The 27,169-nt window shown below is 41.6% G+C and overlaps 2 protein-coding genes across 4 annotated transcripts in view; one reads left to right on the forward strand and one right to left on the reverse strand.

Annotated features, from left to right (window-relative positions):
* Positions 1-703: 703 nt before the first annotated feature.
* Positions 704-24,097, reverse strand: LOC143127460 (breakpoint cluster region protein). Of its 2 annotated transcripts, none has more exons than XM_076288984.1 (22): positions 23,990-24,097; positions 22,143-22,240; positions 21,795-21,899; positions 19,879-20,106; positions 19,550-19,657; positions 19,370-19,424; positions 19,016-19,068; positions 18,676-18,813; positions 16,867-16,988; positions 14,454-14,610; positions 13,507-13,626; positions 11,139-11,214; positions 10,859-10,954; positions 10,321-10,395; positions 9,734-9,831; positions 9,111-9,215; positions 8,774-8,937; positions 6,310-6,449; positions 3,063-3,197; positions 2,652-2,757; positions 1,685-1,805; positions 704-979 (listed from the first exon to the last, which is right to left on the reverse strand). In XM_076288984.1, coding segments are annotated over exons 1-22 (2,400 nt in total). In that variant the 5' UTR covers positions 23,991-24,097; the 3' UTR covers positions 704-880. The 2 variants fall into 2 exon arrangements, with proteins under 2 accessions (XP_076145099.1, XP_076145098.1); XM_076288983.1 differs by lacking the exon at positions 23,990-24,097 and adding an exon at positions 22,414-22,568.
* Positions 23,481-27,169, forward strand: part of LOC143127461 (uncharacterized) — a 37,802-nt gene continuing 34,113 nt past the window's right edge. For both annotated transcript variants that reach the window (XM_076288985.1, XM_076288986.1), the window contains exons 1-2: positions 23,481-23,744; positions 24,017-24,162. In XM_076288985.1, the coding sequence (XP_076145100.1) occupies positions 23,611-23,744; positions 24,017-24,162 (280 nt within the window). In that variant the 5' untranslated portion in view covers positions 23,481-23,610. The remainder of the gene's footprint in view (positions 23,745-24,016; positions 24,163-27,169) is intronic.

Raw genomic sequence — 27,169 nt, forward strand, 5'->3', positions numbered from 1 at the left:
ATTCATTCCTCCCTTTCTCTCCATCCATCCCTCATCTGGATTGTCTGAGCCCGGTGATTTCAGTGGGAGCGGTGGTGCGGGGAGGAACGGGGTCTCGGATAAGGGATCAAAGAGGAGTCGGCGCTGGGTAACTGGAGAAAGAGCCCAGGCCTGATGTGGCGTGGCCCAGGTGGCTAGCAGAGCAGACAGGGGAGGAAGGCTACGGCTATACGGCTACACCCAGCTGTGGCCCAGGGACTGGACTGGACCTGCCTGAAGCTTTGATGTCGGCGGTGGAGGTTTGGGGGGGGCGGCATGTCACGGTGAACTCCCGTCTTGTTGGGTTTGACCCAGAACCGATCGATTTTAAGGGGGCAAGATCCACCCTCCTCTGCTGACAACAAAACCCTCTTTACCACACACACACAAAAACAATTAGACATGTGTTTACGAAATATTAGAGAATAGTACAGTCATCTCTCCTCTCACCCCTGCCCCTGTCAGTCTCACTCTAAGAGGTTCACATGACCTGAATCTTAACCTTTGACCTCCACAAACGCCATCAAATGACCCTTACACACTTTGTCTATGACCTGTTTTCAAATAGCCAATAATCTGCAAATGTAAGTAATGTTATTATGTTGTGTATTCTACACAGAGACTCTATAATCATCTGAAATCTCAGTTGAATTATAATGAATAATTAACACACAATATGAAACTGTTTAATTTATAAACATGTTTAATAACTAATTTACAATAGACATTCTAGGTTTACAGATATACATGAATGTAGTCTTGACCAATTTTGGTGCATTATTGGGCGGTTATCAATAAATACAGGTACTGTACATGCCATAACGTTAAACATTCAACCTCAAAGAATTCTGGGAAATGTAGTTCACATAATGGTTTCCTCTTCATTCTCTGTATCCACTGGTAGAGAGGTAAGAGGAGTGGGCAGGTCATTACACTGCAGGTAAAAAAACACCACTTGCACCTATGACAGAAACATATCTTTATCAGAGTGTATGTATGTCAGTACAGATTATCACAACACACTCATTTGCAATACATTAAAACTGAATATAGAAATACAGTTGTATAAATACATCCAATTATCTCATTATAATAATAATAATAATAATAATAATAATAATAATAATAATAATAATAATAATAATCTTTACTTATATAGCACTTTTCAAAAACCAAGTTGCATCTATACTTGCATCGGATATTGCAAACAACATCAAGGTCATGATTTACTTAATGCACTATAATGTGCATGTGATTACTGGAACGTTACTGCAGAGAAGTGTTATTAATGGTTTACTTAAAGCAGATTTAGTCAATTCAGGCAACCAACGTTTCTCTGCCATCCAAATCAGAAGTGTGTTCAAATTTGCAAACATATGTGAACTTTTGAGAACCTCTGCAAACATAATACTCAATAATATACCTTTTTTAATTATACTATTTATTTTATTCTTTAAAGTTGAGCTGATTACTGATAAATGTCTATCGTTGAGCTGAAATGTTTACAAAAAATCGTCCAAACTTATCTGATCAGAGAAAACATGTTCGCTTCTGTTCAAGGAATTTGAATGTATCTCAGGTTTAGGAGTGGTCTAACGAAGGACTGAAGGACATGTGCAAGTGACGTGTGAGACACACACAGTGCACAGACAGACATCTGACTGACCTGCACCACCACCTCCTCTGAGATGTCCACTCGTGACACAGGGGGGCGCAAGAGACTTGGCCCAAACACCGTGGCCAAATTCATTATGGACATCTTATTCACATCCACCCGTTCAGCCACCCTGTGGGAGAGACAAACCGCCAAAGAGGAAGGGAAAGAGAGTGGGGAAAATGTTTGATTACAAACAGAGATTTCTTTTTCATATACTGGGGGGGGGGGTTTGCCTGTTAGCAACTTAGTTGGTTGGCAATGGGACATTTCGAAAAAGTGTACTCACATCTATTTGATTTCCAATACAAATCTTATTTGAAAGAATGTTCATATGATGGGATAAGATCAATGACTGGTTTGGAGGGAGAGAGCTAGAAGGATGGAAATGGAAAAATACCGAATACCGACACACAGGCCACATCCACACTATTCCGTTTTCATTGTAAAACGTTGTTTCAAATACGTTGTCAATCCACACATCACATTTGCAAATTCCGCATCGTAACCTAACAAAGATCTTTCAGATTCCCTTGCCTAGGGACTGCAGATGTAAATTAGCCTAAGGCTAACTCTGATGCAATGCATCAAATGGCAACATTTATGTTAAAAATTGTACATGGTCCCTAACGAAATAAAATAATAAAAATTCAAATGAAAATTGAATGGTGAAAACTGTATTGTCTGTATTGACAGATGCAGCGGTAATGCCTAGCTAAGGTCTCCTCTGCACTGTTGGCTTAAATGTTATTCTATTGCTATAAGTCGCTTTGGATAAAATTAATAAATGTAAATGTCTAGACCCAAACAAAGAAATACCACATTGAGAGGCATAGAGAGAAGTAACTGAGTGACAGGAAGTGACAGTATAAATACATATTACAGGCAGCAGTGAGAAGAGGAAGAGAAAGAGAAAGAAAGAGAAGAGAAAGACAGGGAAGCAGAAAGAGGCAGAGAAACGAAACAGAGACAGACAGACCTCCTAAGGTGGTGGAAGAGGTAGAGGAGGGTGTTACGGTTGGCATCCGGGCACGACTCCAGGATGTTCTGCAGAGTGCTTTGCTTGGAGCTCAAGTCAGGAAGATCTGGCAGAGGATATTATACACAAAAGCCAAGAGTTGAGCGGCTTGAACGCACACACACAAACATGGCACATAAGCTTCCTCTTGAAAACTTACATGGATACTAAGAAGTTGATGTCAACTGATGTATTACACGAAGTATTAGGGGAAATGGGTGTCTGGTGGTATGCACTGTGTCTGTGTGTCTGTGTTTCTGTGTGTCTGTGTGTGTGCGTGCGTGCGTATCTGTCTGTGTGTGTGTGTGTGCGCGTGTGTGCGCGCATGTGTGTGTGAGTGTAACAAAGAGAGAGAGAGCCTGTTTGCTGTACCTAGAGCTTTCTTTAGACTATGGTAATGGTCAACAGGGAACAGTGGTTCAGGCAGATCTCTGAAGTAAAGCTTCAGCGTCCCGGACACCACATTGACCTCAGCTGACCTCACACATTTCAGAGCCTCACGCAGGTCTACAGAGGGAGTGAGAGACGGAGAGGAGTGATAAAGATTGAGAAGATGACAAGATGTTGTTGAGAGATAACAAATTAGTTCAACTAATAACATGCATGACGAGCTTCAATAAACTACATATATTTGAATGCATAACACAGTTACAGTACAGAATTAATGCAGATTAGAGGAGCAACAGCTTGTTGTGGTCAAAACAGTGCATGTCAAAAGGAAGGAGTCTCTATCTGTAGTTGATAACAAACTGTGAATTGCCAGACAGGAATTTCATCACACCTAAACCCATCACTACATTAATGCAAGTGGTGATAACTTTCCAAAATGCTCCTCACGAGGATGTGCGTGATGTTATCCATGATAAAGCACACGCACACAGTGTTGCACGGTGTACTGATACTGATACACGCAAAAAAATGACAGTCCTCAGCTTGTGGATGAAACAAAAGGTCAAACTGAAATCTTAAACTATTTCGCAGATAGTGAAGACAAGCCAAAAGGTAGACGAAGCCCGTCTGTAAAACATGTTTCAAAGCCATTCAAAGGGAAGTAGACTACACATAGAACTTGGCTAAGCACCTCACAGACATATCCCAACATCTTTAAAGAGTTCAAAGAACGTCAGGTTAACAAATAGGCTATGGAAAACTCCACTTCATGATCAGTGCCAAGTTCATCTCCTCAGTCAGGGCCGGTTCTACCTATACGCACACTACGTAAATTGCGTAGGGCCCCACAAGTTAATAAAGGCCCCCTCTCCTGTCTCCTCTTAAGTCAAGCTAGCGACAGGTATACAGTTATAGCGACAGTGTCTCATACATTAAGAAGATGATCAAGAAACCAAATTACCCTTCAGGGCATGAGAAACGGAAGAAATTTCATGAGAATGAACAGCGGGAACAGCAGTCGAGTAAACTTCCTGTTTGATGTCAACAAATAATCTTCTTTTTAGATAATTATAATTATTTTTCTAATAATTTACATTAAATTGATCTGTTTATTTGCATCTCTCCAGCATGAGTTGCTGGCCTAGCCTACCTAACAAGGCAGTGAATCTCCTGATCTGTCTGCAGCTTGCTTTCCAGCCTTTCTCAGTTGTGAAATATAACCGCATATTCTGTTTATTGAATGCCGGCGACTGGCTACATTTTTGAAAAAAATAACCGCATCTTTAAATGCGTTCATAATAACGTGCAGCTTGAGATGAAACTAGTAGTTTTTTTTTCCCAGCAGAAACATGCGAGGACTCGTTTAAACTAATCGGTGATTTCAGTCTTCTCATACATTTCTAAAACAAGTAAATGGTTTTAAAATAGATTACTCAAATATTGAAGGGAATCAGTGGAGCCAGTCCAGTAGCTTATGTCTTTGGCAAGTAGCCTACTACAGACACAGGTAAAGAACAGTCAGCCTCAGCCAGTAGGCTACTAGCACAACCAGACCCTTACAAAAAAAAAACTGCATTACTTCAAGTGTCAAACTGTAGTTTTCTGAGGAAATATGGTAGTTTTTTGGAGGAAATATTTGCAGTTCTTTTGCAGGAAATGCAGTATTGTGGACACAAAAAACTGCATTGTACTGCATAGTACTGTACTTCACTGCAGAAATGCAGTATTTTGGACATGAAAATACTACTGTAGGCTACTGCACTGTAGCCTACTGTAGTATAACGGCACTGAACTTCGAAAAAACTGAAGGATATATGTACAGCAAGCATCAAAAGCAAGCAGCCCAGACCCTAGGGCATTTATAGCTTGAAGGTGATTCACACACGATTATTTTTCTTTCTCCTAGCCCTTTATGGGCCAAAACACTATTGGTGACTTCTGTAAACATCCAAAATGGGGTGGGATGATTCTTTTGGGAGCACTGAGGTGTCAGATGCGACTGTAAAAAAGATGGTTACATTTTGGCCCTCAGAGTTCAGGTACGAGGCCAAGGGCCCCTTAGCAGGATTTTGCTTAGGGCGACAAGTTAAGTCTGATCTGGCACTGTCCTCAGTTAGACTAGGCCTATAGCCTAAGAGAAACAAATGTGGTTTATTCTGGGATAAAGCCAACCTTCCTTCATCAGTGAATTTTGACGAGACATAATGACTGTAAGCATAGTGTGCTAACGTGATGAAAGCACATTGTTCACACTTGTATAACTTAAACCATAAATTGCAAACGATCTATTTAATATTCGGTCAGTACTGGTAATGTTTATCATGGCATGTAGACTGCAATTTGTTCAATAATTATTGCCTAGATGTAGGATAGGTGATCCGAAATGCGCTCATTAAAGCCCACAGCCACCAAAGTGTGTTGAGTCCTAATAATAATAGCAGCTTATGTGGTAGTAAATGTTAACTATCAAAGAAATAGACGTAATGTACGAATGCACGCACAGATATATTGCAACAGGTAATGGTGTATCTGACGAAGACCTGAGTGGTTGAAAAGTTGAACTTATTAAATCACACTAGGAGCAAAGAAGACAGTGTGTGGATATCTTCACTTTTTTTCCCTCTCCAACTAGGCTAGAAATCCCATAAACATTTGTATGTAGTAATTTGAACACTGATCTGGATCTAGCCTAATTTGGCTATTTAAATAGCCTGGGTTTTCCCATGCTGCGTTGCACACGATTTTATTCGCACTGCTAGGCAGCCTGGATTCCATGGACCCGATTTTCACCAAAACAAAGGAACCAATCACAGAACGGAGGGGGGACAGCAAGACGATGACGACCCACCCAACTACTATTTTACTGACTATAAAAATTATAAACATGTAGGACGTTTTTCAAGTTTGGAACCCAGAATTTACCGGCACACTACAAAATTGCACCAAATTCAACACAAATTACTTAATACACTTGGAGGAGGTCTGCATCCTTTCTTTTCCAGATATTTTAGGATTTCACCGTGATATAGTTTCAGTATCGAGATATTTATGGCAGGTATTGTATCAAAGTCATAATTTTGGTATTGTGACTACACTAACACACATACATATACAGTACGCACACAAACACACACACACACATCCATGCAGTACATATACAGGCCGATACAGTCATATACACACATAAACACACACAAACACAGACACAGACTCACACACAGCCCCTTACTTGTGTCAAATGTGTGTTTGAGGAGCTGGATGTCCTTGGCGGAGCCGGAGGTTCTGTAGATGCCCTCCTCCCGCAGGCCCCTCCTCTCCACCTCCTCCGCACAGGAGCGCACCACCTGGGGCACCAGCACACCCTCCTGCCTGCACACACATACACACACACACACACATATATGATACATGCAAATAAACTGTCTCAAATGTTTGGTAGCATAGCATAAAGGACTATTTCTTAAATTGTGTAACTCCATAAATACTGTTCAATTCAATGGGCCCTATGGGCAAAAAACCTGGCACTAAGCGGATTATTATCCCGACCCGATGCAAAGTTTATTCCTATTGTAGTCTCGGCTTTTTCACCATCTGCTTTACTTTTATTAAGCTTTGCGCCCAGGGGTGTGGCAGAAGGTGTGTTCTGGTGCACAATCCAAAATTACTTACACCCTCTAAAAATCATCACGCCACTGACCAAGAGAAACCTGGTCAGAAATCTTTGGCGATGTTTATATGTTATTTTAAGAGCACAATCAACAGTGATATGGACGGATGCACAATGTACCCTGCTTCTCTCATCCACAGGAATGTGCACCAGCGCACATCCATGCAAAACATTACAAATTACACAATTACAATGGGAAACATAATTATAATAAAGATATTCCGAAATACATCTCCCAATAAGTAGTTAATCATCATTTGCAAATTGGTAATGACGATTAGGCGACAGGCAAGAGGCACATATGAAATACAGCTGAAGAGGCACTGTCATGAGATGTAAGCAGCAACTCCAGCAAGCAGCAAGATAAATGTCCTTAGGTTTTTTATTCAGTCATTCGAACATTATTGGGGTAAGCATTGCTTTTTCCAGGCTATGTTTTCAATGGTAACCCATTGTCAGTCAATAGTGAAAGTAATTATCTGTGTATAACTGGTTTGTCGTTGACTGACACCATGGTCAAGTTAGTTTCACTTTGCCAATGAGTTCAAATAATAGACAATGCAGATGCGTGTAGGCTATACTCTGCTAGGTTTTAGTAAAGAATGGTTTAGTGGAATACCTGTTCCACACGGTCTTGCAAGCAGATTCCTTCAAATGCCCCGCTGACTATCAAAATACAGATGCGCTGTTTGAAGTTGCGCTGCTTGCTGTTAAAGGGAATGACATATGTCATTCTCATTGGTTTAAATGAACAAAACACACCCATGACATGACTGATTAAGAAACATAGGAACGCCTTGTTGTGCCATCCGCAACGTTTGATAACGTTTGATTACAAAACCACTCCCAATGTGGACTGGACAACGCACTAAATTTAATTACAGTAAGCTATTCGCCAGTGACCAGGTGTTTTAGATTGCCAAAATGTAGCCCAATATGTTTTTTGTCAAGAGTATTACAATCACCACACAGAAAGTTTTAATTCACTCATGCACACACTCACACATACGCCATACAAATTGCACACGCATGCACTCACAGAACCCCACACTCACATGGGCAGATGAACACGTGTTGGATTAAATTTAAAATGAGAATTCTCTTTCCCCTCCTCTCAACTGCCCACTGTTGCCTCACTTCTGCATTTGTCAACCGTTTCCTCCTGCTACGTAACCCTCACGCTCCGCTCTGATGAAACCACTCTCTGCTGTGTGCTCCTCTTCCCATTCACTGCCCAGCTGCCCAACATGGCCAAACAGCAAAGACTGACTCACCCCGATACTCACCAAACGAGTAGTGAGAAACTGTCTGGAGTGTGTTTGAGTATGTGTGTGTGTGTTTGAGTGTGTGTGTTTGAGTGTATGTGTGTGTGTGTGTGTGCGCGCGTGTGTGTGTGTGTGTCTTTGAGTGCATCTATCTGCTTGTCTGTCTGACTTGTGTGTGAAGTGGGTCTGTAGTCGAAGGCGTCCACTGATTTGACGCTACCGGAACACAAAGTAAGCTAAGGCAATGCGCTGCCTTCAGAAACAACCTCTGTGCACTTTCAAAGTTCACCACATTGCGGTTTGTCTGTCTGCAACATGTACACTACCACCGAAGTGCTATTTTGAGGCTGGTCAGGGGTTTAAAAATAGTTTTGTACAATAGTTTTGTTTTTGACATGTCTACATGCCCGTTGCTACAGGCTATGAACCATTTTGTTGCTAATACAAACAACGGTCTCGCTCAAAACTCCTCCGATTAACATCATTTTGCTCCCAAGTGAAAGTTTGTACTCCCAGCATGTTTTAACTCCGGATCTTTCCTTTGAAGTCTTGCACATGGTGTTAAATCCGCTAATTGATTAATTTTCAGACTTAAGACTTTGCACTTTGACATTTAAATTAGGGCCCCTTGTGTTTTGTGTTCCTACTGACTTAACATCATCATGAAAATCCCCCTCAACTTGGATATTTACTCTCAAATGAATTAATTTATTAAGTTGTCTCTTCCATGTGATTGGCCAGTGACTTGATGATTGACTTACTGAGCCACCACTTCAATCGGAACGGAGAACACTGGCAGCTGCTGGGAGAGGGTGGAGCTTGGTGGGTCCAGGGGGTGGGGCAAGTACATGATTGACAGGCTGAGTTCCAGCTGGCCCATGGGCAGGTTCAGTTTCTTCCACTTTTTGGTGATGGCAGGGTCAAGCTGTGTCACACACAAATGGACATTGTGCGAGAGTGCACGCACTCAAACACACACACACACACACATACACACAAAGAGAGAAAGGAAGTAGATAAGAATGGTGCAATTGCACAACCTTTGTTATTAGGTTGTGTGTGTGTGTGTGCAAGTGTGTGTGTGTTCATTGTCCACACCTTCAGTGAGCCACGACCCGTCACCCTGTCCTCTTTACCATTTTCCGATGGGGTCACACACACTACCCTTAGATTCTTTGCTCCATCTACCTGAAAGGAGATCTCCTGCAAGCACACACACACACACACACACACACACACACACACACACACACCTTAATCACACACATTAATCTTTTTTCTAGTTTTTAAAGTGTGACATGATAATCCCTTCACATCTCAGGATGTTTTAAACCCTGGGCAATGAAACCACTTTTGTCAGTCCTCCTTTCTGCCACACACACACACACACACACACATCCACAAACACAGACACACACACACACACACATCCACAAACACAGACAGACACACACACACACACACATCCACAAACACAGACAGACACACACACACACACACACACACACACACATCCACAAACACACACACACACAGCCACAAACACAGACACACAGCCACAAACACAGACAGACACACACACAGACACACAAACAAACACAAACACACACACACACAGCCACATACACACACACACAAACACAGATACAATCACAGACACACACAGCCACAAACACACACACACAAACACAGACACACACAAACAGGTCACAGCCCCTCACCTGGTTCCACTGGGGGTTGAGGCTGTTGAGTGAGGAGTGAGTCTGAGCTCTGTTGCTATAGAACTCAAAGCCGTCTACCTCCACACACACCCACACACCTACAGACAGACACACACACACAAAACGGTTTAAAACGTATTTGTGTGTGTGTGTGCTTCTATATACAGATTTGCTTTTGTGAGTATTTGAGTGTCTGACTGCAATTGTGGATTTCTGCAGATGCATGTGTGTGATGTGTACATTATTCTGTGCATTGTTTGGCATGTGTGTGCTTGTAGTCTATATCAGTGCTTGTCAGACCGTGCGCATCAATGGTATGGCATGGTTGTTCTAGCATAAGTTTCCATGTAGATAGATAGATAGATAGATAGATAGATAGATAGATAGATAAATAGATACTTTATTGATCCCCAAGGGGAAATTCAAGATATATGTTTGTGTGTTTGTGGTTGCAAACTTGTCTGGGCCATAGACTATATATACAGTCTATGGTCTGGGCAGTGTGGAACTGTATGTTTGTTTGTTTGTTTGGGCAGTGTGCAAGCACCTTTACAGTCGGTGGCGTGCGAAAATAGACAAAAACTCACAAGCTGGCTGCTGCAGACAACTGCATGAGTGGATGACCACACTGAGAGTGCCACACAGAGACCGGACTGCATTACCTGGGTATGAAAATAACACACAGGACATTAACCACACTCAACATGCGCGCGCGCGCACACACACACACACACACACACACACACACACACACACACACACACACACACACACACACACACACACACACACACACACACACACACACACACACACACACACACACACACACACACACACACACACACACAGAGTTCGAACTGGTGGTGACTAAATAGTTCATGGGCTAAATGTCAACCCGCCTCCCAGACAGACTAAAGAAGACTCGTCGTCATCGTACCAATAAATGTGTGAGTGTTAGTGGGTGAAAAAGCAGACGGGGCAGAAATAAGTGTGAGGAAAAACATAAATAGTGTGTGTGTGTGTGTGTGTGATTGTGTGTGTGTGTGTGTATGTGTGATTGTGTGTGTGTGTGTGTGTGTGTGTGTGTGGGTGTGTGTGCAGTGGAGTGTGGGGGCAACTCACCAGAATGCAGGCTTTCTAGGTGCGGCTGTTGGGTCATTCTGAGCTTGACACAGGAGTTGGTGAGAGTGAGCAAATCTGGGGGAACTGTGTCTGTGTCTGACACACACACACACACACACACACACAAATATGAATATGTGAATGTTTATGTATATATTACACGTATAAGCTGTGACACAGCAGTATTATGCACTAAAATGTAGACGAACACAAGGGCTTAAACATATGTGCAGATCCTATGTGTGTAATAGTGTGGATTCCTGTATAGACGAGCCCTCACTCTCTCCTATGAGTTTGTTAATGGCTTCCCTCCACTCCTCCAGCTGATGAAGAGACGACATCAGCAGAGTGTGACTCTGAGGAAAGAAGAAGAAGTAGTTAGAAGATGAGTGTAGTGTGTATATGTGTGTGTGTGTGTGTGTGTGTGTGTGTGTGTGTGTGTGTGTGTGTGTGTGTGTGTGCGCGCGCATGCGCCTGTGTTTTGCAGGTGTGTGTGTGTGTGAAGAGTGTGACTCTGAGGATAGAAGTTAAATGAGTGTAGTGTTTGTGTTTGTGTGTGTGTGTGCGTGTATGTGTTGCATGTGGGTATGTGTGCATGTGTGTATCTGTGTGTTTGTGACTTTCACCCAAAGCGACTTACACATGTCAATGAAATTAAAGGGCAAGGCCACATTGGTGAACGCCGGGGTTTGAACCCCCAACTTTATGGGTTACTGCATGTTAACCCGGCTCCCTATCCACTACACTACCTCTGTCCAGTGGTATTACAACCGTCAATTCAAAAATATAATATAGATATGCGTGTTTACTATGAACAAACCATTTTTAACTGTGTGTAAACATGATTTACAGATGAGAATTAATGTAGGAATAATGCTTTACAAATGAAGAATACAGAATTTAATAATAGTTTACTGATGTTTAATAACAGTGTGTAGTAGAAGAAAACAGAAACTCTTGCATAGTTGTAGAGTTTTCTATCTGGGCCAAGGTAGTGTAGTGGATAAGGAGCTGGACTAGCATGCAGTAGCCTGAAAAGTTGGGGGTTCGATTCCCGGCTTTCACTGTTATGTCAATGGCCTTCAATTTAATTGACATGTGTACGTCACTTGTCTGCTAAATCAGTGAATGTGAATGTAATCTTTACAACTCATTTGAAAATGTTTCAAGGCATAGAAAGTCCTCACTTTAGATAAGCTCACAAAATATCATTAACTAACCACTTGTAACCCCTGAGTTAATCATGAATTATAGTATTAGGAAGTGGTTTATAAAATATGTATCCTCACCCTAACTAATCATTAGTGCATGTGTATATTGCATAATTTATTAAGTATTAACAATAATTCATGAACATAATTTAGATATAGGCTTATTTACTATGAACAATCCATTTATAACTGTGTGTACAAATACTTTATTTATGAGAATTAACATAGGAACAATGCTTTACAAATGATGAACAAAGCATTTTGTAATAGTTTGCAACTGGTTTATAATAAGAACATGATTTCATTATAAGTGGTTGTTTCATTACTTATTAAGTATAAATCATGTACTTACAAACATATTTTTTGGATAGGCTTATTTACTATGAACAAACCATTTATAATTGTGTGAACAAATGCTTTACTAATGATAAATTATGTATGAACAAGAAATTACTAATGATGAACAAACCATTAACTAATAAGTAACAAAGGCTTAATAAATGATGAATTGTGTGTAGTTATTATAAAGTGTTACTGATAAGTTAAATGAGTGTGTGTGTGTGTGCGCACGTGTGTGTGTGTGCACGTGTGTGTGTGGGTGGGTGTTTTGGGTGTGTATATGTGTGTGTATATATAGATGTCTGTGTGTGCGTGTTTTGTGTGTATGTGTGTGTGTGTGAAGAGTGTGACTCTGAGGAGAGAAGTTAAATGAGTGTAGTGTTCGTGTGTGTGTGTGTGTGTGTGTTTTTTTGTGTGTGTGTGGGTGGGTGTTTTGGGTGTGTATATGTGTGTGTATATATATGTGTGTGTGTGCGTGTTTTGTGTGTATGTGTGTGTGTGGAGTGTGACTCTGAGGACAGAAGTCAAATGAGTGTAGTGTTTGTGTGTGTGTGTGTGTTTTGTGTGTGTGAGTGTGAAGAATGTGACTCTGAGGAGATAAGTTAAATGAGTGTGTGTGTGTGTGTACACGTGTGTGTGTGTGCATGTGTGCGCACATGTGTTTTGTGTGTGTGTGTTTTTGTGTGTGTGTGGGTGGGTGTTTTGGGTGTGTATATATATATATATATGTGTGTGTGTGTGTGTGTGTGTGTGTGCACGTGTGTGTGTGTGTGCACGTGTGTGTGTGTGTGTGTGTGTGTGTGTGTGCATGTGTGCGCACATGTGTTTTGTGTGTGTGTGTGTGTGTTTTTGTGTGTGTATAGGTGGGTGTTTTGGGTGTGTATATGTGTGTGTATATATATGTGTGTGTGTGTGTGTGTGTGTGTGTGTGTGTGTGTGTGTGTATGTTTGTGTGTGGGTGTGTGTGGTTGGGTGTTTTGGTGTTTTGGGTTTGTATATATGTGTGTGTGTGTGTGTGTGTGTGTGTGTGAGAGAGAGAGAGAGTCTGTGTGTGTGTATTTTGTGTGTGAGAGAGTGTGTATTGAGATGCACTCTCACCTTGCCGCTGGTGCTGTGCAACTCCAAGGTCAGGCTTGGTGAGTGTGTGAGCAACCAAAGCTCACACTCCTGGAGCTTCCTCTGAATACGATCCATGAAACGTGAATGCAATCCCTTTTTCTGATAACCGTTTTACACAGATAGACACACATGAAACGTGAATGCAAAACCTTTTTCTGATAACATTTTTACACAGATAGACACATGGATTAAGGCTTCATCAGACGGTCACCCTGTGTGTCGATTGAACTGTGAATTGAAATTGCTAATGTGACTGTAATTGATCATTTATTTAATAATATATTCATCTTAACATCAATAGCTGTAGCATCTGTTCTTGTGAAGCAAAAGCATCTGGTGCACTTCAACTCGCCATACTGATTGATGGGTGTCAATCATCTCGATCAAGCCTTAATTCATGACGTGTTTCAGGTTGGAAAAATTACACCGAGAGCGTAGAAGTTTTAAAAGCGAGAGCGAGCAGAAGACAGAGCCGCTGAGCGTCCCGATGCTAACGGCATTTCTGTGCTCTCAATCATAATTGTTACAGTCGTGATAACAGTTTTATTCACCACGAGATTATGTTTCACCCCTCAGTTTCTGTATTTACGCTCTCGATTCCTGAATCTGCGCTCGATTTCATTCTTTATGTGCTCGCATAATAAAGGCAGCTATCTGACTCCATAGTTTTCTGATAACCCTTTTACACAGATAGAGAGACACATGGATTAAGGCTTCAGTTGCTCACCTGTTCCTGACATGAGGAACAAGGACCAAAGAACAGTGCAATTACACAGTGAGTGCTAAGACGCACACACACACATACACACCCACACCCACATACACGGGCACACACAGACACAGGCATACACACAAGCACATACACACATGTACAGACACACACACAGGCACACACACACACAAACACACACACACAGATGGTTCACCGTTTGCTGTGTGAGAGCCTCTCTGAGCTGGTACATCTTGGCCTTCATGCAGCTGATGCGCTGCTTGAGCTCTGGCGGGTGGTCCCCTTCTCCTGCCCAGTGCACGCGCAGCCCAAACAAGGGCATGTGCCAGCTGTACCTGTACTGAGTCTGCCTCCTGAAATACACACAGACACACACATCTATATGCAGTACACAACACATACCAGGCCGATACAGTCCTACACACACACACACATCTATATGCAGTACACAACACAGAGAGGCCGATACAGTCCTACACACACACACATATCTATATGCAGTACACAACACAGAGAGGCCGATACAGTCCTACACACACACACACACACACACCTTTATGCAATACACAACACATACAGGCCGATACAGGTCCTACACACACACACACACACACACACACACACACACACCTATATACAGTACACAACACATACAGGCCGATACAGTCCTACACACACACACACACACACCTTTATGCAATACACAACACATACAGGCCGATACAGGTCCTACACACACACACACACACACACACACACACACACCTATATACAGTACACAACACATACAGGCCGATACAGTCCTACACACACATACACACATCTATATGCAGTACACAACACAGAGAGGCCGATACAGTCCTACACACACACCTACACACACACACACACACACACACACACACACACACACACACACACACACACACACTTTTATGCAATACACAACACATACAGGCCGATACAGTCCTACACACACACACACACACACATCTATATGCAGTACACAACACATACAGGCCGATACAGTCTTACACACACGTACACACACACACACACACACACACATCTTTATGCAGTACACAACACATACAGGCCGATACAGTCCTACACACACACACACACACACACACACACACACATCTATATACAGTACACAACACATACAGGCCGATACAGTCCTACACACACGTACACACACACACACACACACACACACACACATCTTTATGCAGTACACAACACATACAGGCCGATACAGTCCTACACACACGTACACACACACACACACACACACACACACACACATCTTTATGCAGTACACAACACATACAGGCCGATATAGTCCTACACACACACACACACCCATATGCAGCACACACACAGGCTGATGCAGTCCTACACACACACACGCGCACACGCGCGCACACACACACACACACGCCAAGTGTTTCTGAAAACACACGCTGTGCCTTGCCATATTGTGTAGACTTTACTAAGCTTCCACTTCATCAGGTAAACAGTGCCCATCATTGTCCATCACTGTCCTTCCACTGTAATTTGCAGTGCCCTCAACTGATTGGTATAATTCAATCACAAATGCAGTTGAAAGGAGTCAACCGATGAGAACATTACATTAAAAGGAATCAAAAGTTTAGCTATCATGAAATAATACATAAATGATAAGACGTCAACAGGCAGAGAGATAATGCAGAGCAGGAGTTCTAATCCTCTTTAAAAAAAATACTCAAACTATTTCTGCAAGTAGGCAATGACAGATTTGATAGCCCATAGTAGGTAGGGAAGTGGATGTTGTGAAAGTGAAAGCAAGCCAAGGCAAAAAAAAGTCAAGGTTGCTTTTGACATAGAACAAAAAAAGCAAAACTCAGAAGCCTGATTCTGTTGTCTCTGAAACTTTCTCTTATTGCCACATTTAGCCGCAATTTACATTAGACCTGCTGCGGAAATGACGTGCACTGTTTTCATACATAATGCCAGAATACCTAAACAACTGCTAGTAACTTCTCCCATGTTTTTGCACAACACTCTAACTTCCTTCGACCCGCACCTAAATGCTTATGCAGGAATGATAAAAACACGGTTCATCATTCTGTGTTCCTGTGACATGCAAAACACTCAAACAAAGAAACACACACAGACACATAAACACAACTAGACCATACAAAGACCACATGTATGTATAGGTCAGTTCCGGAAGCAGAGACACACACACTCATGCAAATGAAACCAGATCAATAGTGCAATGTGCGATTATGGCAAAAATCATTATCACAATTATTTTGTTCAATATTGAAATCACGATTATTAAACACAATTACTCAGTGATTTTGGAACTATCATCCATTTTCAAAACTTAAATTTTTTTAAATTTAATTGTAAATATAATCCAACAGGAAAAAATGCATGTAAAAAGGAAATGCATGTGACAACCCAAGACAAAAGGAGAGCATTGTTATGAAACTAAATGTAGCAAAAATAATCATTACATTTCGATTATGCTGTTTTCATAATCGTTGGAAGTCATAATCACAATTGATCGATTAATTGCACAGCCCTGGGCTGTGTTAAACTACAGAGACGTCACCTACCCTAATGTATAGCCTCTGAGTTTGACGCATAACAGCAGGTCTGTGTAGAGAAAGAGATGACGCAGGCTGGGCCCATGCTCAGACGCACACACCACGAATCCATCGTGCATCAGCTGCCGCCTCTGCAATACATGCACACACACGCGTGCAAGCATGCACACACACACACGCACAAACACACACATACACCATTGGTCTGTGTTTTATTCAATTACAGTTTTTCTCGATCGCTTTGATGCTTGTGTCAACTCTGACATTCACGTTTTCAAAACAGTTAACGTAACACTTTACTTGACAGTATCGACATAAGAGTGGCATGACACTGTAATGAACACATGACACTGTCATGACACATGAACCCTAATCCTAACCTCTAACCCTAATCCTAACCCTAACTTGTTATAACAAAAACCGAATGTCACTTAATAAAAGAAGCGTTATGTCATAAACGTTTATGACTTGTTTATGACACGTTCATGACAGTGTCATGTCACTTTTATGTCGATACTGTCAAGTAAAGTGTAACCCAGTTAACACCCATGTCTGAACAAAAGCACTCTGGCAAAAATGACACATTTTGCTTGCAAAAGGCACTTAACACTTAAAACATGCAACAAAAGCAAATTTTGTCTTCAAACAACACATCCAGTCATCAAATCACTGTGTGATTTCAATCAATCATTACAAACTGGACAACAAAATGCAAAATCTAGTTTTCAACATGAGCATTTTTGCTATGTCTTCATTCCTCCCTTGCTTGTATTCATTCCTCCCAAGATGTAACTGTCATTGACATGTAAGACCTACAGTAAGCACCTACAGTAAGACAAGACAAATTTCATTGAACTACAACTTGTCATTTTTCATCGAAATAGACGTACAGTAAAGACCTTTTGTACCGTTTTCTTAACCAAATAGGCAATACAGTACTTTCTGTAAATGTGCCTTAGACCTGTACTTGCGAATACCAACACAAAACAGACATGGCATCTCTTATGGACAATGAATGACTGCTGATTGAAGAATTGTGCAAAGGAGTTTCACACATGTATATCAGAATTTCAGACTTATGCAAGGATCACTACCACCTGTGAAAATATGTTTTCCTTTCGTTTAGTACGGGGAAACCAATAGAGTTTGAGGTCTTTAAATAACATCTGTGTTAACTGTTTTGCAAAAAGGTGTAAGAAATGGTTGGGTTGGGATTGAGAAATGTGTGAACCCATCTAATGAAAATGTGTGAACACATTAGCAAGAGATGACTTCTGCTGTGCAAAGAAGGTGTTTATGAAGACCAAGTGGATCCCAGTTACTTTAAGCAGGTCAAAGCAATCAAGAAAAACTGTAATATCTTACTGCATAAACACCTACTACTGTTATTTAGGCCTACAAGCCCTAATTTCCATTCAGAATGGATCCAGTTCTAGAGAAATATGTAATGTAAGATAAATTACTGTTGTCATGATATGTTGTTTCTTTCTTAGCTGAGACATTATAGGGTTCTTAAAGGTTGTATCAGCGATAGCGAGGATACGTCACTTCTGTTGATGTTCAAACAAAACAGAGAGCTAGCTCGCCACTTCCTTCCCCTCCCTCCCGTGCAATTAAAACTCTCCTAAACGCGCATCTCGTCGACAGCTAGAGGATCGTTAGGAAAGATGAGATGAATGATCATTTATGTTTGGGCCATTTTTGGGCCTGAAATCGCTGATACAACTTTTAACTGAATGTTTCTTAACTGAGTGTGATGTTCAACAAAACACAGGCTGCAGTGAGATCCTAAGACTCACAGCATGTCCTCTCTCTCACCATGCCCTTGGACAGAGTGACGGCTTTCTTGCACTGAGACGTCTCATTGAGCCCCGACAGGAAGCTACTGGAGATCCGAAGAGCCTCTTGGAGGAGGGCGTTGTCATGGTGATCAGGAGGAGTGTGACTCAGCAGGTCCTGAAGAGCGGGTTGAGAGAGGATGAGGAGGAAAAAGGAGAGGAGAGGAGGAGAGAGGAGGTGAGAGAAGGAGAGGAGGAGAAAGGAGCGGAATAGAGAGGAGCCGATTCAGAGAGACGACAGGGCACAGATCAGTAGACTCAAGGGCCATAGCAGTGATAATAATGAAACTGGCATAAACAAGTGTGCAGGGTGCCCTCACGTGTAATACAAGAGTGGTCTTGGTCACACGGTCCAGAGGTTTATACAGGAGTGCTGAGAGAGAGAGAGAGAGAGAGAGAGAGAGAGAGAGAGAGAGAGAGAGAGAGAGAGAGAGAGAGAGAGAGAGAGAGAGAGAGAGAGAGAGAGAGACAGAGATAGATAGAGGCACAGTGCAATTTGTTATTGACCTGTTCCTAACGGCCATTATGAACAAGCTTTATTGGGTTTTGTAACAAATTTCAAAATACCCAAGAGAAAGTTAAGAAGCGACACATCAATAATATCTCTGACAAAATGGATTGTGAAAGAGATTTCGGCACAATGCAATAACTATTTCAACAAGTTCATTGTGTACCTTCAAACGTGTATTCTGTCTGAGAGTTGTCCGATCCTTTCCCTGATTTCATGCTCTAAAAGAGGGAACAGGAGGATACCCTCAGATATTAGCTTCTGGGAGAATGGGAGGCAGACGAAGCAGATAATGACATTAAGGGAATGACAGACATACAGGTGTAGTACCAAAAGCGGACTGTACCTCAGCAAGTGTTCTAAACCTCTGGTCAGTCTGCGTACAGCACCGCACTATCTCCACAGCACTCTCATAATTATCGATGAAGCCGCGGTAGGTCGCTAGCTGGCTAACCTGCATGAAAGATTTAAATACAAAAGTTAAAATTCAAAAGTTTTCACTGAAATATGGTTAATAACAACTGACTCACTTGTGTTAAAGTATCCTTGTCGCTTACAACAGTATTATTAAGCATACACAAACGAAAAGCTCTCTATAAGGCTTGTCAGAAAACCATCACTGGTGGTTTCTGATTTTGATGGCGAGATATTATTGCGAGGTCAACATAAACTTACCAACTTCTGGAAGAGGTCTCCCACAAACAACTGGTAGGCCCCCTGGTGCAGCTCGCTCCCCAGGTCCTCGTCCTGCTCCACGGCCCCTTCCAGCCGGGCCTTGAGGCCCTGGTAGAAGTCCTTGTGGAGGACCAGCAGCTCTGGCACCTGGAAGAACACCGTCTGGATGTCCTGGCAGGACAGGACTGGCTGGGAGGTCCCTGCTGTGGCTTTGAGGGCCTTCATGGGCTAAGCGGAAGAATAGAAGAAAAGGGAAGGGCTTTTAAACCTGTTTAGAAGACCAATTGAAACACACTGATAAACCATTAATGGCAACCCAACCGTCTCTTACAAATAATTTCCCCCCTGAACTTCTCCATATGAAGGTAGAAAGCAACAATGAGGTACATACAGTAGGTGTCATTTGACTTAAGATATTAATCCTTGAATTAACAAAGGATGTGGCTGCAATCAAAACTAGGTTCCTAAGAAGGAGTGTTCAGATTCAAGATGAATGGCGTGCTCAATTCCTTTTGAGTTTGATTTGGGTGCTCTTTGGTCCAAGGTAGAATTTACTTGACTCTCTCTCTCTCTCTCTAGTGATATCACACCACAGCATCTAATGTGGTCAGAATTCAGCATTACATTCTGCTCATCCCCAAGCTTATTGATTTATGCATTTCCTTTGGGAGTTGTTGAGTAATAATTAGAGATATGTATGGAAACTGCATGCTCATCTGCACGTCTTGTCACTGACTGAGAATGATTGGGCGTGAATGCCTGCTGTCCATGGGATTGGACACTCTGAGCGTGGCCTGGTTGTCATTAGAACAGCCCAGAGCAGAAAGGGAAGAGATCATGGTAAATACAGAAGTTGGCCCATGGGCAGGTTGCCATCAGGAACTAGCTGCAAGTTCTTTTTTTTTTTTTTTGTTAAACTCTTTGTCTTTGTCAACTGCAGAAAAAATTGAAACAAATATACAGTTGTCATTCTCACTTTAGTGCTCCCTTTCCTGTGACGAGTGTGTCACTCATCTACGCTTCAGCTGCTTTATTAGACACACATACTCTTTCACTCACTCTCATTCACCAAGGCCTCTCAATCTCTGTCTATCTATCCAGCCATGTGTTACAATTTTATAATGTTATAAATAATAAGTTATTTTCAAGTCCAGTGCCATAAGCATATGCATTGCACTCTCCAAATTCTTTACTTCATTTTTCTTGTGTCAACAATGACAATTCATGCAGATCAGATTCGTTAGATTAACTATGGTTTGCCCGCAACCCCTTCTTTTTACAGGTTTTTTTTTTTTGTCACACAAAACTGTAAATGACACTGGAAACTATTAGTGGTAATTATAGTCAACGGAACAGAAAACACCATGGCCAACAAGTTGCATATACCAGAAATGAGGAAGATCAAGGCACTTGTTTGTATAGCACTCACAATATGAGATTTCACCAAAAATGTGCAACACAAGCAGTCTAACCCATTGCTACAATCTGAGGTAAGAATGTGAGCAGGCATGTCAAACAAGCGAATAATATATAAAGGAAGCACAGTGATGATTGGGTTGTGAAGTCCGTTGCCATGGCGTTGCTGCGTTCGGACGCCTTTCTTCTGGCTCTTGATAGACTGTCCTTTTATTAAAATTTTTGCTACATTAATATTAATATTTCACAGTCAGAGGACCAATCATTTCACTGCATATTGTACTTTGTATAAATGTATGCAACAAATAAATATCTTGAATGTTGAATCTTGGTGCTAGAGGCATATCGATGTTGCATTCAGCTGTTCATATTGAGAAGTAAAGTGAGAGTGTATATGTGTGTCATTATGTGTGTCCATAATTGATTTAATCATGATTGCATGTGTGTGTGTGTGTGTGAGAGAGAGAGAGTGAGAGAGAGCAAGAGAGAGAGAGTCTCACCATCAACAGTGTCTCCAGTTCATTCAGGTAAAGCTGTTCACTATTCAGTATACCTCTTAGGACCACAAGTCTTTTCTCCAGCATATCTTCTGAGGCATTTCTGGCCTGAAAACGCAAGGCAAATCACAAATTCATCCATTAAAGTCATCAAGTAATTTACCAATGACTTAACCAGCCAATTCGCCATTTGCTTTTCAAAGATAATGAGTCCGGTAAACCACACACCATTCAAGTTCTTAACCGAGAACCAATCAAGCTCTTCATGGTTAAAATCAATTACTCCATCATATGTGTGTGTGTGTGTGTGTGTGTATCAAAGATAATCAAAGTAAAGGTACTCATCCCTACATTTGGAAGTGAGAAGCTATCTGTCCGCAGGGGGCTCTGAAGAAAATTGTCATCCGTAAACACTTCTTCCAAGAGGTCCGACGGTGATGATGGTTGCACTGTTGAATGAACAAACAATTCCATGAATATGCACTCATCATTGATGTATGTTTTGTTATTTTCAAGTTCAAGTTAAAGTTAAAGTTCAGTGAATATGTGTGCGTGTGTGTTTCTTTGCATGTGTATGTGCGCGCCCACGTCTTAGAATTTTAAAATATACTGAATTACGCACCGGCAACATTCTCAATTTGTAGATACTCTAAAGCTTCCTCAAACAGGTCCATCGTGATGGATAAAGTAATTTAGTAGTGTATTAGTAGTCTCTCTCTCTGTCCTCGCGTTACTCGTTCATTCTCGCCACTGTTCTGTGGGAGCTCTTTTAATCGTTCGTGAAAAAACACTTCCTGTCTCTGACAATGCACCAAAAAGAAAAGGGGAAAGCCTCAGAGGTTTGATGTCTCATTTGTATTTGTTTGCTCAAGCATGATTTCCGAAGGCATAAGGGCTACGTTTTTGATGTTTTTGTAATCAGTTGAGTTTGGTCTATATAGCCTATGTAATTAAAATTGTATTGCAATTACTTGCGGAAACTCTCATGTGAGTGTGCCTATATGTTTGCAGTTGTCAACCCGGCACGTGCTTCACGTAAGTGTATCATAGGAGGCTATATTGTGGTTCTTGTTTAAAGCATGCACATTGAACATAACAGGATACCGCCTCGGCACGTAGACTTGTGCATCTGCAGTGCTCCTCCATGAAAGCAAACAGACTTTTTTCTTGTAAATGCGCCTCTAATTAAAGGCATACATAGGCTAGGTTTTATGCCCGAGATATGCAAACTATGCGTTATAGCACGTTTGCCTTTTTTACATGCAATGCAGTGTTTTTGGATCATTAGCTTAAATACGGTGAACAGTAGTACAAGTTATTTGCACCTTACACCTGCTGTAAAATACTAAATAATATCAAGGTTAGAACCAGGATAGAGAAGTAGCCGATACCTCTGCCCGCACTATGATTGCACACGTGACGTGTATGCCCCCAAGCGGTTATGGTGTTTCAGGCCAACCTCACTAAATGGCCCAAACTGTGGATACGCTGAATGGAGGGCACGTTACGTACATCTATTTATTTAATAGGCTAATTTAGATGTTTAACATAAATTATGGGATCTAAGGTTACATTTATAGTAACACGATTAGCCTAAACTTATACTAAGCAACACTTTTTTAAAAGCACTTTCTGAACTGCGTTCAAATTCTCTTCAAGATTATTGCGTCATGGAAGACGCGCTTGACGCAGGACAATCGTTTTGTTGTCATGGTGGGTTTGATTGTCTGGCGGCTGTGGTGGTTTTAGCAAAAGCCTATGCGGCCACACACACTTCAAACACGCTTGCTTGCAGTGCACACTCTCCGTGCTGGAGAAAATGACAGAGATGGCAGAGCGCAACGGGTGCAAAACCATCTACATGTCCGCAGAACTGAAGCAGGCAAATGACAGTGAGTGGAGAGGAAGCCGAGACATCCCCATTCCAGAAGTGAAACCACACTCATCTCATCGGTAACAAACATCAGAAACTTTACCCTGTTTTGAGGCCATAACTATTTGGTTTCTAACTTTATCTTGGCCCATACCATTTAATAAGACCGAAACATGTTAACAGCACACACACAGTTATTTAAAGAGGGTCATTTAGTGTCTGCATTATTACCTACTGCTATTATTACGAATGTTAACTTCAAACATCGCATAGTCTATGCTATTTGCAGAAAAGATCAGGCAGACAGCATTGTTAAGCTTAATACTTGCAAAACGTCTTCTCTCTCTTTCAGACTCAATTATGTGCAGTCTCACGACAGAGGTCTTCGTCGCTCCTTCGGTTCAACGGACCTTCTCCACAATGCCCATCCCCACTCTCACATTGCACTCGCCAGCGACTCCGCCGATATCCTGGAGGGGGCAGTGCCGTTACACGCAGGTAAAACCTCATCAACATAGCACATTATCTATATCAGTGTTTTTCAACCTTTTTTGAGCCACGGTACATTTTTTATATTAAAAAAATCCTGCGGCACACCACCAACCAAAAATGCAACAGAATTACACACTGTGGCCTAATATATTGCCTAATATAGTAAAAATAATGACAATTTAGTCTAATTTGTTTACAGTTCAGTTCAGAGTCTGCATTTTTTCTTTTCAAGGAGGCCTATTTATTTATGTTTAGCCTATTGATTTGCTGTTTTAGGCCCTACGTCTTTTCACCCATATTAGAAAGCTAGATACCGGACTGTCCGTCGAGTTCTAGGCTATTAAGTGGCATAGGCTACGTGAACGCGGCCGTCATATTGCTGGAAGCAAGCACCTACACGCTCTGGGCAACACTAGCTGACAATCAGAGACACCTGCCTGATTTCCAATCAGAGACACCTGTTTCTCCATTGGCCTCCACTAATTGTTGCCCCCATGATGGCATCGCTATTTATGTATGTTCTAGAGCCCAATGCATTATCTAGCTTTCCAATATCTATTTTTCACCACCAGTTCTCGTGCACATCACTTGATTAACAAGGTCATTATAGCGCTATTACTGTCACCCACGGACATGAAAGAGTATTTATTTAGCAAGTCACTACATTGCAGGCACAAATGCTCAACAATGGCATATCCTTGCCTACTTTTTGAAACAACTAAAGTTTTTGGACCAATTAAGTGAAATTGGGCAATTTCCCATGGCACACCTGATGATCTCTCACAACGGAACAGTGGTTGAAAATCACTGATCTATGTGATGTGATCAACCTGTCTTTGTAACTCTTCTGGTAGCCTAGCTGCGCTGAGAGAAATCTGAATCAAGCGTAGAGTGAAATATGGGGCAGGTCCAGTTAAGTGGAATTTTCTGTTCCCTCTTCCAACGCTCAATGGACACCCAGGTCGTTCCGCTGCTTTGGAAAAAAGCAGTTGTGACCCCCCTTCCCAAAGTCTCCCATCCATCCTCATCCAAGGATTATAGGCCCATCGCCCTCACCTCTCTTTTAGTTAAATCACTTGAGCGGATCATTAAAACACACATCATTAACTCCTGTAGACATGCCTTTGACCCTCTACAATTTGCCTACAGATTTGGGAGGGGGACGGACGATACCATTGTAGTGCTTTTAAATTATCTGTATACACACCTGGAGGGTTGTAAAACACATGCTCGCGTTTTATTTGCAGACTTTTCATCAGCATTCAATACAATTCACCCACACATTTTAGCAAACAGACTTTTAGAGAGAACTTCCAGCTAAACTCAACACCAATTAAATGGATCTTGGACTTCTTGAGTGGGCGGCCACAAAGAGTAAGGGTGGGGAACACATTATCTGGGGTCCGCTTCACTTCAATTGGGACACCACAAGGTAGTGTCTTGTCACCACTGCTATATATATTGTACACTAACTGTTGTCGCAGTAGTTACCCTGGACATCATATAATCAAATTTGCAGATGATACTGCTGTGATTAGTTTACTGGAGCGAGATGAAACTGAACATGGTCCAGTGTTGCAGATGATACTGCTGTGATTAGTTTACTGGAGCAAGATGAAACTGAACATGGTCCAGTGTTGCAGGAATTTGCTGACTGGTGTGAAGCCTCCCAGTTGCATTTGAACACGTCCAAGACCAAAGAGCTGGTCTTTGATTTTAGACAAGGGGCTCCCTCACCTAACCTGGCCCTAGCCAGATGAATGTCGTTCCGCTAGCTCCGCCTAGCTTCACTCACATCCATCTGGAACCTCTTCCATTGAGAGTGATTTCTCCAACCAACTTTATGGTTTAGCCAATCAGGACGCAGGGCGGGAGTTTCATAGATGTGACATAGCGTAGAAGCGACTGTGAGACTGTTATCAGCGTCACGGGTTGGCTTCGATGAGAGTGGTTGAAGTAGCACGTCAATATGACGGACAAGTGGCTTATTCAATCATATGCAAGCATTTTTTGATTAGGTCCAGCCTTCTGAAACGACATTTCAATGGATCGGTTCCAGATGGATGAGTGGAGCTAGCGGAACGACATTCATCTGGCTAGGGCCAGGTTATCCCTCACCCACTCCGACTCTGATAAGAGGAGAGGAGATAGAGATGGTTACGGAATACAAATACCTTGGTCTTATCATTGACCATAAATTATCCTGGGATCAGTGTGCTGATCCTGTTTTTAAAAAGGGCCAACAACGTCTATGTTCTTAGGAAACTTAATTATTTTAATGTTGATAACACCATTTTGACTCTTTTTTTTTACAAGTCCATTATTGAGAGTATTCTCTCCTATAGTATTGTATGCTGGTATGGACATTCAAAAATTACACATAGGAACAAATTGGGGAAGATTGTTAAAACCTGTGGAAAAATCATTGGTAATCAACAGGTAGAGCTGTACCACCTATATCTGACCAGATTGGCACGGAAGGCACAACCCATCCACTCTCAGTGGAGTTCAAGCCGCTCTCTTCTGGTCGTAGATATAGATACCCTAACATCAGAACCAACCGAGCAAAAAACTCATTCATTCCCATGGCAATAACTCAATTAAATAAGATGTGGGGAGGGGTATGACAGGAGGAATATATGTGAAGTACTGTGCAGTAGTTTTAGTTTTATTTATTTATGACATTAGGCCTTTTAGGGAAGTGCAATATACTTCTTTTTAATGTATTCTATTTATTGATGTGTGTATGTTATGTGTTAGATAAATAGTGCTAGATGTCTGGTTCAATGTTTGTGTTGTGGATTATGTGTCAACATGCCTGTACTGTAAAACAAATTGCCTCTCGGGGACATTAAAGTCTAAGTCTAGTCTATGTAGATAAGAAATAGGCTAATGTTAACCGCGATTAAAATTTAGATGTTTTTTTCCTCCATTTCCTGTATAATTAGTTTTTTTTCCGTGAATATAGTTACACCTCGTTATCCCTACTTCATTATTTACATATCCCTAACCG

This window comes from Alosa pseudoharengus, unplaced genomic scaffold, assembly GCF_046254945.1.
Source record: "Alosa pseudoharengus isolate Yale_2024_CS ecotype anadromous, Long Island Sound unplaced genomic scaffold, YU_APseudo_1.1 YU_APseudo_1.1_scf_17, whole genome shotgun sequence".
NCBI lineage: Eukaryota > Metazoa > Chordata > Actinopteri > Clupeiformes > Clupeidae > Alosa > Alosa pseudoharengus.

Coding starts and splice junctions, on each gene's coding strand:
- LOC143127460 (XM_076288983.1), bottom strand. CDS start 22,465: ATGGACCTGTTTGAGGAAGCTTTAGAGTATCTACAAATTGAGAATGTT. Junction 10,955..11,138: donor TAACAAACTCATAGGAGAGA/GTGAGGGCTCGT, acceptor TGTGTGTGTCAG/ACACAGACACAGTTCCCCCA. Junction 9,216..9,733: donor TCAACCCCCAGTGGAACCAG/GTGAGGGGCTGT, acceptor GTGTGCTTGCAG/GAGATCTCCTTTCAGGTAGA.